The sequence below is a fragment of the Poecilia latipinna genome, unplaced genomic scaffold (assembly GCF_001443285.1).
Source record: "Poecilia latipinna isolate Pla-1442-1.1 unplaced genomic scaffold, P_latipinna-1.0 Scaffold831, whole genome shotgun sequence".
Lineage (NCBI taxonomy): Eukaryota > Metazoa > Chordata > Actinopteri > Cyprinodontiformes > Poeciliidae > Poecilia > Poecilia latipinna.
This window is the reverse complement of record NW_015113447.1, coordinates 92,949-106,831: the sequence shown is the minus strand read 5'-3', so window position 1 is coordinate 106,831 and position 13,883 is coordinate 92,949. Positions and strand designations below refer to the sequence as shown.

General features: G+C 39.7%; 1 protein-coding gene and 1 pseudogene across 2 annotated transcripts; both read left to right on the top strand.

The window, feature by feature from the left end:
* On the top strand, positions 1-4,881 carry LOC106956603 (muscarinic acetylcholine receptor M4-like). Of its 2 annotated transcripts, XM_015047552.1 has the most exons (5): positions 1-126; positions 1,394-1,493; positions 2,331-2,557; positions 2,770-3,504; positions 4,482-4,881. In XM_015047552.1, exons 3-5 carry the CDS (start codon positions 2,387-2,389, stop codon positions 4,812-4,814), a joined length of 1,239 nt encoding a protein of 412 aa, XP_014903038.1. In that variant the 5' UTR covers positions 1-126; positions 1,394-1,493; positions 2,331-2,386; the 3' UTR covers positions 4,815-4,881. The 2 variants fall into 2 exon arrangements, with proteins under 2 accessions (XP_014903038.1, XP_014903039.1); XM_015047553.1 differs by lacking the exon at positions 1,394-1,493.
* Positions 4,882-6,133: 1,252 nt separating this feature from the next.
* The window catches only part of LOC106956602 (adenosylhomocysteinase 2-like), a 14,745-nt pseudogene continuing 6,995 nt past the window's right edge, over positions 6,134-13,883 (top strand).

The window sequence follows — 13,883 nt, the reverse complement described above, 5'->3', positions numbered from 1 at the left end:
CTCAGAATTTTGCCACAGTTTTAGGTAGCTATGGTGATAAAGTTGATAGGGACTACGACAGAGAAGACGAAACGTGACTGAATTTTCCATCTTGCATGACATTGCAGATGATTTTACAGATGACGGGTGAGCTACAGCTTCTGTTTTATTAGTTTGAACTTCCATGTTGTTCTATTTTGTTGTTTACTTTTTCTGTTCATTAGTTGCCACCAGTTCTTTTGTTTTACGTCATGCTTATTTACGGTAGCTCTGGTTAGCATTGTGCTAATGGTGCTCTGGATAAATGTATATTCTTAATTGTTAATAATAATGTTGCGCTTGTAATGCTGGACAACATGGCTGAAAAAAGTGTCAAGATATAATCGTTTCATATCAGTCGACATTAATTATTGATTCGTTTTTTTTTTCTGTTTGTTTGTTTCAAATATCTGAAATATTGACAAATTAATGGCGTGACTTTCCGATTCTGTCCACAGTTTTCACTCCACCCAACAGTTTATTTTTAAGCAGCTTCTGCTCAAGTTACTCAACAGATTGTTGCTAGGTAACCAAAGAGAGAGTGAGTAGTTTATTTCATAGACATAGTATTCATGTCTATGAGTTTATGTCACCAATTTAGCTTCGCTAGCCTTGAGAGGTTGAGCGCGGTTGAGCGGCTCAAGTCTTTCCTCTGCCTACATCCCCCAGAATTCTGTGCGGTTTGTTTAGCACAGTGTGTTAGTTCTTTTAAGTAGGAAGGCCTTTGCTGTTAACCACCACACGAAAAAATACCATAACTTTATTATTTTCAAATTCTTTAAAATTGTGTTTATTCTTAAAAATCCCAAAATATCATTACAATTCACTTGATGTGCACCTATGAATTATATAAAGTACAATGTTTGCAAAATATACATTCATTAAAATAAATATGTAGATGGTAAACTGACTTTACATCACTTATGCACATGAAATTAATACATTTAAAAAAGCAAAAAAAATTAATCAATCGAGATTTTTTTTCTAAGAGAAAATTAAAGATTATTTAGAACAAGTAGTGCTTTTGAAACTTTGTGTTTTTATAAATCGTACGTTATTCATAGCTTTTGCTTTTGTGCAAAAGAACTGCTAATTGTGCCTGCCAATGTGTGGGAGTCAATTACTCTGAATTGCCTTAATTCCCCAGCTCTTTACCCTGCTATTATGGTTTGCCTTAATGTGACTATTTCACTCAGATAAATTATAATGTCTGTTTGGTTTAGCTTTATTAGTTTTCAAACTTTATAACCAACTTAGTGCATCCATAAGCAGATTATGTGTGTACATGTACAGTACAACTCTAGACTCCAAAGCACTAAATTCCCAAAACATTTCTCTGTCCTGTTATATAAACAACTAATTTTATCTGTGACAGAATCGTCCCAGAACCGATCTTTGATGAGTGAATGACGAAGTTAGAGATCCTGTAATGAAGTTTCATCTTGCTGTAAGAGCAGGAAGAAAACGTCTCTCAGGTACAGTACGATGTTCTCATGAGGCCTAATGGAGTCACTAACAGGGTTTTAACAGCAAGCAACAACCTTGATTTTCTGATCAGCATACAAAACATAATCACATTGTTTATAGGTTGCATCTCTATTCCTGCTGCTTTTTCTAGCTCAACAACAGCTGTAGTGTTAGTTCACAGAGTAGAAGAGAGCTCATTATTTTTTGTTGATTTAAAACAGTTAAACCAGCCCTGTAGAAATGTATTAATGGAAGCGTCTCTATGTTTTATGCAGAAGCTTTTATGCATGTCATCAAACAACACCATGAGTGCCTTGATGTTACATGTGGGTCGCCCCAGTGGAAATATGTTTGTATGCCGTATGACATAGTCTTTCATAACTCAATTAAAACAGCTTGTTTCACAAGCTGTTTTAATTGCTTGTGAAACAAGCAATTAAAACAGCTTTTTTAATTCTTAAAAATCTCAAAATATCATTACAACTCACTTGATGTGCACCTATGAATTATATAGGTGCACATCATATATATAGTATATAGTATATATATAGTATGCTGTTTTTTAATCCAGTATATATATATAGTATGCTGTTTTTTAATCCAGTTTTATTTTGGTGTGGCTCATGTAAGTGCGGCCTAGTAAACACACCGGTTGCAGCCTTTATTCCTGTCAAACCTGTGTGTTCTGCTTATGTGGGCCTTGCTTGTTGAAACACTCCCATAGCCTGCAGGTCGTTTATAACCCGAGTGCAACACATAATGATCTGTGAAAACAAACACGACAAAACATGAAGGAAAACCTAAACACAATGATTTATTTTCCTTACAATCTCTGTCATTACCAGGGATTGTGCAGAAATGACTGAAGCCTGAAGTCTCTCTGAGCGCGACATCAGCCAGGATGGAGACTGCGAATGCGTCTTCCATCGTTAACATGACTGGTGACAGACACACCGGCCTCTTTGCAAAGAGCCCATACAGTGTAGTGGAGATAGTGTTCATCCTGGTGGGAGCTTTACTTCTTAGTATTATCACTACCACCGGGAACCTCCTGATCATGCTCTCCATAAAGGTTGGGGTCTTCCTTTTTTAAATCTTTCATAATTAATGAGTCTGACTCAACCATTCATTCCTGCACACTTTGAAAACATAACCGGACTTAGAGATAAGAATACAGCGTGTGTTCTCCTGTGCAGGATAATCTAATAGGAACGAGAGAACATACATCATACTGCACAAAAAAGATTAGGATCTGACAGCCTGCTCCGTGTCATTGCTTTAAAGGTAAACAAGAACCTGAAGACCGTCGGCAACTACTTCCTGTTCAGTTTGGCCTGTACAGACCTCTTTACCGGGGTCTGCTCCATAAACGTTTATGCCACTTACCTTGCAATTGGTTACTGGCCTCTGGGAAAGTTGGCGTGTGACCTTTGGTTGACTGCTGATTATGCTGTCGGCCACGCCTCAATCCTGAACCTGCTCCTCATAAGCTTTGACCGGTACTTCTGTATAACCAAACCCATGACCTACCCAGCACATCGCAGCCCAAAGATGGCCAAGATGTTGATCTCTGCGGCCTGGATCCTGTCCTTCGTTCTCTGGACTCCCTTAATCTTGTTCTGGGACTATGTAGGACCGAGATCTGTGCCCTCTACTCTATGCTACTGCGAGTTCATCTTCAACCCATGGGCGACGTTCGCGACTTCCATCTTATTTTTCTACCTGCCGTTGTGCATCATGGCCTACCTGTACTGGCGGATCGTGAAGACCAGCTATGATAGCTCGAGGAGGAACAGCAGGAGACCATCAGGTGGAAGTTTTTCAGATATTGTCTCCATCCCAGAGGAAGGGATCACAACCAAACAAGAGGAGGAGGATGGAGATGTGAAGGAGAAGGAAATGTTGCAGCAGCGCAGTGTAGTTTTCAAAGAATTGCAGGCAGACCAGATGGACTCTGAATCAAAGACTGTCAGTGCTTCGACTTCCAGAAGACCTAGCATATTAAGGAAGAGTTCAGCTGTGAGTAAAATTCCAACACAGACACCATCTTCACAGAATTCAGCTACCGATTTAGAGAAATCTGAGACAGGAGGTGTAGTTTAAGTGACCAACCTTAGAAGCAATCAGTTGTAATTGTAGCTAACTGAGTTCGTGAACCAGCAGAACTCAGACTCAAAAATTAAATTCATAGCATCACATAGTAGCTGTCGTAACAAAACAGTCTAACTATGAAGATTGTTCTTTGCACCAGCTCCTTAAAATCTGTTAAAACAATTTAAAATCCTTGAATTTATCTATGCTGAAACCATTTAGTCGTTGTCATTCTGAATAAACAAATGTTACATTTCTAAATCAGTGCTTTGTTATAATATTAGCATTTATGGGGCCCCTGAAGGCCAGGGGGGCCTTAAGGAGCTGCTGACTTAATTTGGATTTAACAGAAGTGCAAATAATTGATATTTTCTGATTTGTTGTTTTTAAGACTATTTTTGTGGGTTTAAATATTGTCGACAATGTTTTCTAGTAACATAACGACCCAGTAATATTTTTACATTTCCTGTCAACATCAACAAAAACATGGTGGGCTGTTGGTGGAACGTCTCGGCGCCTCGACAATCCCTGTAGCAGTGCGACAACTTTATGTTAAAGTGGGTATTGAGAGTCAGACCCTAAAGAGTCTACTATAGTTGGTTTTGCTCAGTTTACACTGCCAAGTTATGACTAAAAAATAATTTCTAAAATTGTAGTATGTGTTTACCTATTCAAGTTAAAATCTGCAGTAAAAGAAATGAGTTAAAATCTCATACAGTAAGTAATTTACTTAGTTTTGTAGTAGCCTTTAAACCTTTTTTAAATATTCTTCATTTGTAAATACTTGACATTTGTTTGTAGAGGAACAATTATTATTCATAATGCGGTAAACAAGAAACAAACACAACTTTGGAACCTAAAAATAGTCAACATGGAAACCTTCATCTTCTCCTCTCTTCCCTCAGGTTTCTTATCGTAATGTGAGCATACAAATTCTGGATAAGTGGAGAAGGAGGTACAGTACTACCAGGGAGAAAAAAGTGACCCGCACCATCATGGCCGTCATGATTGCTTTTATCGTCACATGGACGCCTTACAACGTGGTGGTCCTTGTCTTCACACTCTGCAACGCCTGCGTCCCAGATACACTGTGGGGCGCAACGTACTGGCTCTGCTACTTCAACAGCACCGTCAACCCCGCCTGCTACGCCCTCTGCAACGACACCTTCAAGATCACCTTCAAGCACCTGCTCCTCTGCCAGTACAAGAACATTCGGGGACAATGGTTGCCCGCCTAGAACTGAGCTGAAACTCACAGACTCCTTTAATGAAAATAAAGGCGAAAGCTGAAACAGCCAAAAATGGGTTCTGTTGGTTCCTGCGCACCTTCTTTTAAAGCATGGAAAATTGTTTGTGTACTTTATTATACTTTAACAAAGACCTGCTACTGTTTTTAATTCCCAAAAGATTTTTTTTTAGCTCTGTGGAGTCTTATTGTGAGAGGCTTATTTTGTCCCGGTTCACCTCTGGAGTCCATTGATTGTAATGTTTAAATGTGTACACTAACTATATGCATATGAGTCTTGTGACCTCTATTTTATTTAGAAATGAAAGTGAGCTGGTCTGGTTCAACATCATAAGCAGCTTCATAATCTTCCAAGTTTCAGCTCTGGAGGTAAACGGTGGAAAAAGAACTGTTGTGCCCTCTAGTGGATCTGAAGCTGCGTCATTGATACTTTTTCCCTCAGAAGCTAAATAATGGAGGCCTGAAAATTAAACTTTGGGCTGCTTTATCCTGTTGCAGCACTAAAAATAAGGGATATAAATTTGAATCAAAAAATTCCTCAACACAGATTTAGAGCTCAAGTGGAATCTGTGCTGACACAAGATCTATTAAAAAATGTGGACTTCATAGAGGAGTGGTGAGAAAAACAGCCAAAACACAGCAAACATCTGACTGGAGGAGCTCTGGTCAATGAAGCCACAGTTTAAATTTTTACATGCACACTTTTCACATGACGTTAATGACGTAATCCTGACAGAAAACCTGTTAGAAGTTGGTGAAAACTTCAAACTTGGTTTATAAGATAAACAACAACATGCAACCGGAACCACTTCACAGATGAGCGCCAGCTACTGTTGGTCAATCACCTTTCCAATAAAGCTCATGGTTGGATTAAGACCAATGTGAAGTTTAAGGGCTGTGGATACTTTTGCAAAGCTTTGCATGAGCTACAAGGCATACTTTTACTGACAAAAAGCTCCGAAGTTTAATAATATCATATTAAATGTTATGTGTCAGCTTAAGGCTGTCTTATTAATCAGTGCATGTTGAGCCAGCACCGTCTAATCTTCCCATCTTGGTGTGACAGTCGATCGACATGGGACCTCTATTGCTCTATTGATGCTTTTGGGGTTTATTGTAAGCAAAAGAGTCACCATACCTGTTTGTTTAAGATGCCTCCCTCTGTCCATGTGGCTCCAGTCTTAACACTCTTATTGTGTTTTGTGCCAATGTTATCAACATCAACACTGGAGCAAGAAGTAGCTCTGCAAGTCCAGAGAGAGCACAACCAAAGATCTGTCGGTTCAAATGTGAACAGAACCATTAACGGTGGGCAGATCACTGCGTATAACAGCTTAGTTTTGTTATGAGTAAGACACGATTATACTAATCAAAGTTATACTTTTCTGTAAGAGGACACAGATCAGTATTTACCCTGTACACACTGCATCAAGGACCAATTATCTGCTCTATAGTTTGTCAAAGTGACCAGACAGTGCTGCTGTTTGGGGTTAACACATGTCTCGCAGGGGGAAATATGATGTGGGTAAAGGACGGAGGGCGAGCAAACCGAAGTCACTTCATTCCAGCAGAGCACAGGGGTAATGGCGAAGGACAAGAACCAGCTCCTGGGTGGACCTGGCATTACCCGAAGACTTTCCAGAACTGTACACAGAGGAGAGAGCTGAAGAGGAAGAGGAGGACACAGAAGAAGCTGCCAAAGACAGAGCAGTAAAATGCAGCCCAACTCTGCTGAGGATGCTGAAGGCAGCAGAGAGCAGGTGGACGCCTCATTTCAGAGACAAGGCAGAACCGTCCGAACTGTGGCTGAAAGCCACCGAGGCCGAGGCGTTGAAGACAAACATGGTGAGCAAAGAGCTTTTTTTAATTGCCTGCTTATAATACAGTAGCGTAGAACATAACGTGCTCCTGTAATCACACTCCGTGGATCTGCATCTACTCAGACGGTTAATGATTTCAGACACATGCTGCAGGCCTCTAGAATGTTTCACCACATGCGTCATTCGCTCTCTGATAAGACAGGACTCTCACTGGTGTTGAGAGTACAAATCAAATGAAAGAAATTATTTTTAATGCTTTTGTAGAAAAAAAAAAGACAAAAGGGTTTGGATCTTGTCATGATGGGGCTACAGGAGTTCCTATGTTCCTATGCCAACAAAAAGATGCATAACCTTTCATTAATGTGTGATATTAAATCTGAATACTACATTCAGCAAATTTAGAGGTTTAGACACATTAAAAAAAATTAGAAAATCCCAGATTATGTTGTTCTTGATCATGTCTGCTTCTTATAGATCAATTTATAATATTTTAATTGAATGGAGGTAGTCCTGAGAATGTATTTTATGGCAACACCTTAAACTCAGCGCTTCCTTTTTGTATTATCATACTCAAGCGAAGTTTACGTATTACACAAACATGGGAAAATCTAACCATCGTGCAGTTCAGAAAGTAGAAGTGTTTTGTGAGCCAGAGATAAACATGATTTGGTGATTTTAAAAAAAAAGCCATATAAACCCCAGAACAAAAAACAAGTGGCACATTAAAATTGCAATTGTATGTATATTCCCTTAGATTGCAATGAACAGCACGGCAGATTTTACATTAAGAAAGGCAGAAACACTATTATTTATCCCTCTGTGGGGTATTCAGACTAAACCAAATGTTTCAGACGTGATCTTCAGGAATAAGAGTGATTGTAGTCAAAGGAGAAAATGCATGTGAGCAAGATGGCCTGCAAACCTGCTCTGTCAGGAGGAACAGAGCAAATCTCCATAAAATTACTGTGAGAGTCGTGTTGAAGGACATGCCTTTAAAAAGTCATACAGTTTAAAGACCTTTCTGCTAAACAATAAGGAAATGAAAGTAAAATGACCTCAAAAATCTCTACAATAAAAATTCAAATCTACGTTCTTCATCAATACCATTTAAGATTCACAACAGCTTCAAACATGTGGTACAAAACAATTTAAGCTCTTCGGTCTCGTTTAGAGTAAATAAATAAAGTAGCAGGTATTCTTCTGAATGCAACAACAGTTTGTAGTTTTGTTCTTCACTTTGTCCCGCTTCTCTCAGCCAGTAAGTCTGTCCACGTCCATCTCTGTCGTCTCTTTGTCCGCCGAGAGCAGAGTTCTCTCCAAGCAACATAATCTTATTCACCTTATTCACGCTAACGCTACTCCTCATCTTTTCCTGAGCCTCCTCTGCTTTGAGTCCACAAAGAGTTCATTATTTATTCCCTCTGTCCTCTGTCACCTGTTGGGCGTGGGCGTGACGTAAAGTTTTGGCTCAGTGAAAAGTTTCACAGTGTCGGCTTGCAGCTCTGTGTGGCTGTTCAGGGACACGGTGGGAGCGCTCGGCACAACATGAAGAAAGTGTACAACCTGGTGAACATTTCTAAAGCAAAGGAGAAGGAGACAGTGCATTCCATCTGTATCACGGTACCACAGCTTCTTCTTCTTCTTCTTCTTCTTCTCATGGAGGGTCAAGGCTACAAATAGGACAGATTCATAAGCTGTTTGAGTGTTTGTTTGTTCATATAAAAACACCCCAGAGTTACTGTCTGAAATGAAATGGATTCATGTAAAATTATTGTTTCACTTTGGGTTAAATAATCTCCAGTTTTTTTACAGTAGCTGGCCTGGATTCAAGTCTTTCTTTATTTCTGGATCATTAAGTTAACTTTCAAGCTGCTCCAAGTCACAGCTTAATGTCTTTCTGTGCTAAAGATTAAGCGGTAGCTCATCAAGAGTCATCTTATTAATGGGGGAAATATTCAGGAGAACATGTGTCTTCCTGCAGCATGTTTAAGCAACTTTCTTTAACTTTGATTTTAGCGCCGCAGCGAAGAAGTTTAATTCAGATTTTACATTGCATGGGTGTAAAATCCATGCATGGATTTTACACCCATGCATGGATGGGATTGTTTTTTATTTGAGGACAACATCAGAATAGGGTAAACTATGGTTTTATATTTAAAATAAATTTGACAATGATTAAACATGTTTACAGCAGATCATCACCAGGCACATTTATTGGCAGCCCTGGTTCTTTTGCAGGGATGTTTTGGGAGTTAAAATCATCCAGTCTTGTCTGTCTTTTGCTTTGCTTCAATTGCAGACATGAGAAAATTTATTCAATTTTAGATGCTTCTCCAACTCTATTTCCCAAACTGAGATGTCACAATGAGAATTATTTAAAATTTTACGAGGTTTTCTCAAAAATTGACCTACCTGCAGGGCATGAAGTCAAAGATCTCAAATTTTATGAGCAGACACGGATTAATGCTCGGGGAGGAGTGTTAAGGTACAACGAGGCAAGCTGAGAATAAAATACAGGGAAGCCAGATGATGAGATATCATAAAGAGGTTCTAAGAATCACAATTAACATACAGTAATTTGGAATAATGCAGAAGCTGGGAAGGGTTTACAAGTATCACAAAGAGAATGTGGCGAAAAAGCAAAATGAGTAAGAGGAGCGAGATCAGGAAAGACTTCAGACTGCACGAAACAAAACATGAGGAAAACTCACATCATAGATTTGCACTGTAGCTGTTCAGGTCTTGTTTTTGAAGCAGGTTTTCTCTCTGCTTCAGTCTCCTCTTGGTACAGTGTGAATCCTTAACTCGTGTTACTTTCGAGTTGATTCTTTGAAGTCGAACACTGTTGGGGTTTTTTTTTTACGTAATTTCTGACGTATTTCGCTTTGTCACCGAGAGAAAATGCAAATTCCTTCTGACTGCAGAGTTTCCAGCTGTAATCCTCTAAAACGTGACCCCGATTTAGTTTTTGAAGGTGGGTGTGTCTGTGATGAAGAGTGCATAAAAATCTGCACAGTGAGGCGAGATGAATACTGGAACGAGGGGAAGTAAGTAGAGGAATAGTAAATGTTTGAGCTTCAGGATCAGGCAGAGAGAGGACATGGCCAGGTGGGATTCATGTGACAGCAGCTCAGCATTTGAGCATGCACAGCGGATGGTGAGGAGAAACAGCTAATGTTAATGAAGTTGTGCTAATTTACTGATTACAGTCCTTACGTGGCCTGTGGATGTTTTTATGTCTTTTTAAAGCCTAGATTATTTCTAGGGTTTAGAAACCCTAGAAATAATCTAGGGTTATTGTTGTTTGTTCTCTTGAATTGCAGAAAATTCAGTTCAATGACCAGCAAGAGGAATTCAACAAGCTTCCCACCAAGGCTGGACCTCGGCCTCTGTCTCACTCCGTCTCCCAGTCGTCTCCAGACACCTTCAGTTCAGGTCTGACCCCACATCCTTTACTTGGAAACCAATGCTCAGAGGATTAGCTTCTCCTTATGATTAACTTTAAAAGAAAAGATCATTTGATAAAATGAATCCCTCCTGTTTGCCACTTATCACCGTTCTCAAACGTGTCAGTCACTGCCAGGATTTGTATAGACTTCAAAGGCTTCAACAAGCTGAGGTCAGATTAAGAAGCTATAACCTAAGGGAAATCAAATCCTGAGTAAACCTTGTCTCGGTGTTGAGGTGACTCTTTTAGAGTGTTTTGTCTTATTTCTGCGATGCAGTGGGCAGCGTAAGCTCTGAGGATGAATCCCCTCCCCAAGAGAAGCCGCAGAAGACCTCAAAGGGCCTGACGGACTTCTGCATCAAAAACATCAAGCAGGCTCCTTTTGGGCGCAAAGAAATAGACATCGCTCAGCAAGGTGCAACAAATACATGTCATGCAGCCCTCATTCATCATTTCGGGAAAAGCTACTCAAATGGAAAGAGGGAACAGAGTTCTTTATGAGTATCTATGTGTCCCTAACTTCAGGAATGCCATCTCTGATGATCCTGAGGAAAAGAGCAGGTGGAGAGAAACCGCTGGCTGGAGCCAAAGTCGTGGGATGCACACACATCACTGCACAGACAGCGGTCAGTTCTGCACAAACTGCAGCACAAACTGCTGCGTTAGGAGATTTCATTTAGTCCAGTAAAACTTTTACATTTGTTCAGAAAATCCCTCTGCAGGCTGAATTTGCAAGTATAAAAATGCCAGAGTTTATACTGACATTTTAAATTTAGGACATGTAGGGTTAAAAGAGGATTTAAATTATTGAATCCAGTAAATATGCAATAACCACGTCGGTGTGTCGGTGTGTAGGTGTTAATTGAGACTCTGGCAGCGTTGGGGGCTCAGTGTCGATGGGCCGCTTGCAACATCTTCTCCACTCAGAATGCGGTGGCTGCTGCTCTGGCTGAAGGAGGTGAACCCCAGCTACATCAACCCCACACGGTCGTTTCCCTCTGTTTTGTCATTTCATCACCTCACCCTCTTTGTGGCTCGGTGTTCATCAGGAATCTCGGTGTTTGCCTGGAAAGGAGAATCGGAGGATGACTTCTGGTGGTGTATAGAGCGATGCGTGGCCGCTGACTCCTGGGAGCCTAACTTGGTATGTTGACTCACTGTGAAACATTTGAGCCTCATTTAGTTGAGTTTACTATCTTCTATTCTTTAAGTCAAATAAGTTTAATTTTTGAACCTAAATGTGTGAGTTTGTGAAAGATAAACGTACAGAAGTAAGTTGTGTTAACTTTTGGTTAATTTTGTCAAACCTCCAAGAGTTGAATAAATGAGAGTTTTTAGGTTAACACTTAAGACAGAAGTGGGAACTATTTCCCAGAGTGCTTAGGGGCATGTTTTGTATGTTACATTCTTTTGTATTATGAAGGCAAAAGTTTATTTTAATACAAATTGAATTTCAGATTGCAAAACTAAATGTTTTTGATCAGAATTCATTGTAATGTTTAATAAAATTCATTATCAGATCAGAAATTTTGATCATGCAACTTGAAACAAGATTTGCATTATTCTAAAGTAAAATAACTTGTTATTTTAACTTGATATTGTGAGTGGTGAGTGAAAGTAATAGAGAAATGTGTGCTCTTTAACGAGGTCAGAGCAGTATTTTTTTTTTTGCATATTGTGAAATAATTATTTGATTTAAATCACAGCAGTAAGTTAAAACTCACAATTTAAGATTAATGAACTTATAAAACAATGTTTAGACAACTTGTCTCTTGTTGTTAAATTAACTACCTAAGCTTTAATTTCCAAAACCAAAATCATTTTCTTGTTGACTTAAATTGCATATTCAAGGCAGCAGGTGGACTTTCATTTTCAATTTGAACCACCTTGAAATGTTTTACAGTGCTGTTGAAAATGCTTAATGGGGTTAATTAGACATTTCTGATTTTAATGAATCATACATCTTATATTAATTGTTAAAAGAGAATATCCCGTTCATCAGTTTGTGACCTCATGGTCAACACAACCAGGTCTTTTTCTTCATAGCTCTGAAACGTACTCAAAAACTGCTGTTTGTATTTTGATCAGATCATTAGCTAGTTTGAGACATTAGAGTGTTTTCCACTACCCCAGGATGAAAAGCTCACATTCAACAGGAAATACTGGCCGAGTGCCTTGAGGTGTCATATTGTAACTCACTAAACAGACAACAATACAGAGTAATTGTCAGATCACTTAGTAGGACGTTATGATGATGTGGCAACAACTTCAGGACATAAAAATGGTGGAACTCTTCCCTCGCTTCTTTAGCGTTAAGCTTTGAACAGCCAGACTTCCCTGCATTGTTATTTTTGTGGTCTTTATTAATATTTCTCCAGGCTGATAATTTTGAAAGTTTTTCCTTCCAGATTCTGGACGATGGCGGTGATTTGACCCAGTGGATCTACAAGAAGCATCCGAGCCTGTTCAAAAAGCTCAAAGGCATCGTGGAGGAGAGCGTGACGGGCATCCATCGGTTAGTTTCTCCACACACCGCAGATCAGCTAATCTGAACTCCGGTCCAGAAGCAGGCGTTTCTGTGGGTGTTTCAGGTTGTACCAGCTGTCCAAAGCCGGCAAACTGTGCGTCCCTGCCATGAACGTGAACGACTCCGTGACCAAGCAGAAGTTTGACAACCTCTACTGCTGCAAGGAGTCCATACTGGACGGGTAAGGAGTTGTGTTGTGACCACAAACAGGTGGGGCGACTTGAACCGCAATGACCCCAGCTGAACTCTTCCAGGTTGAAGCGAACGACTGATGTCATGTTTGGAGGAAAGCAGGTGGTGGTGTGTGGATACGGCGAGGTCAGTGCTGGATTTTTGGATAAAAACTCGAAATCTTTCAGCTGCTCAGCCAACCTTTTTTGTTGGTCTGTTTCCTCGCAGGTCGGCAAAGGCTGCTGCGCCGCTCTGAAAGGCCTGGGCGCCGTCATTTACGTGACAGAAGTGGATCCTATTTGTGCCCTTCAGGCCTGGTATGACAAGAGGAAGTTTTTATGAGCCAGGACGGGAAATCTCCCGCCCCCTTAAACGAAATGAACGAGTGTTTAAAACAAACCTGTCGTCCTCCTCTTCCCAGCATGGATGGCCTCAGAGTGATTACACTGAGTGAAGGGATCACACATGCAGACATGCTGATCACCTGCACAGGTATTGCTGACCTTTTAATATTTTAATGTAAAAATGGCATTAGGAGTTCATAAATGAGCATTTTCTCATTCTCGTAGGGCTGGGGTGTCGAACTCAATTTAATTTTGAGCCAAATCAAGATCATGAGTGTTCTTAAAGGGCCGGTTGTGCCAGAATCTATTGCTAAAACCCAGTTAATGAACTGTTTAAATCTAAATAAATTCTTAAAATTAAATAATATTGAACATCTTTTCAGTCACTCCAGGATTTTTCTAATTGTTTTGAGGATTTTTTTTTTTTCAATAAAAATCAAGGTGTTTGTGGTACTCATTTTGAAATATTTGTACTTTTGTATGATGGGAAATAGGACTTTTTATTACTCTCTGTATTGTTATGGATTATAAATCAAGTAAAGCTCAGACAGATGTTTTACATCCACCTGCAGGTTGCAGTGAACAATCACTTGGATCCAACATTTTTCACAATTTTTGCCAAAAATCCGCAACAAACTCACAGCCATGTTTTAGTGCGAAAAAATGCAGGGATTTGTTGATTTTACGTGAATTTTCCACAATAATTCACAGAAAAGTGGAGGGACTGATTGATGTAATTTTGCAGTAAACA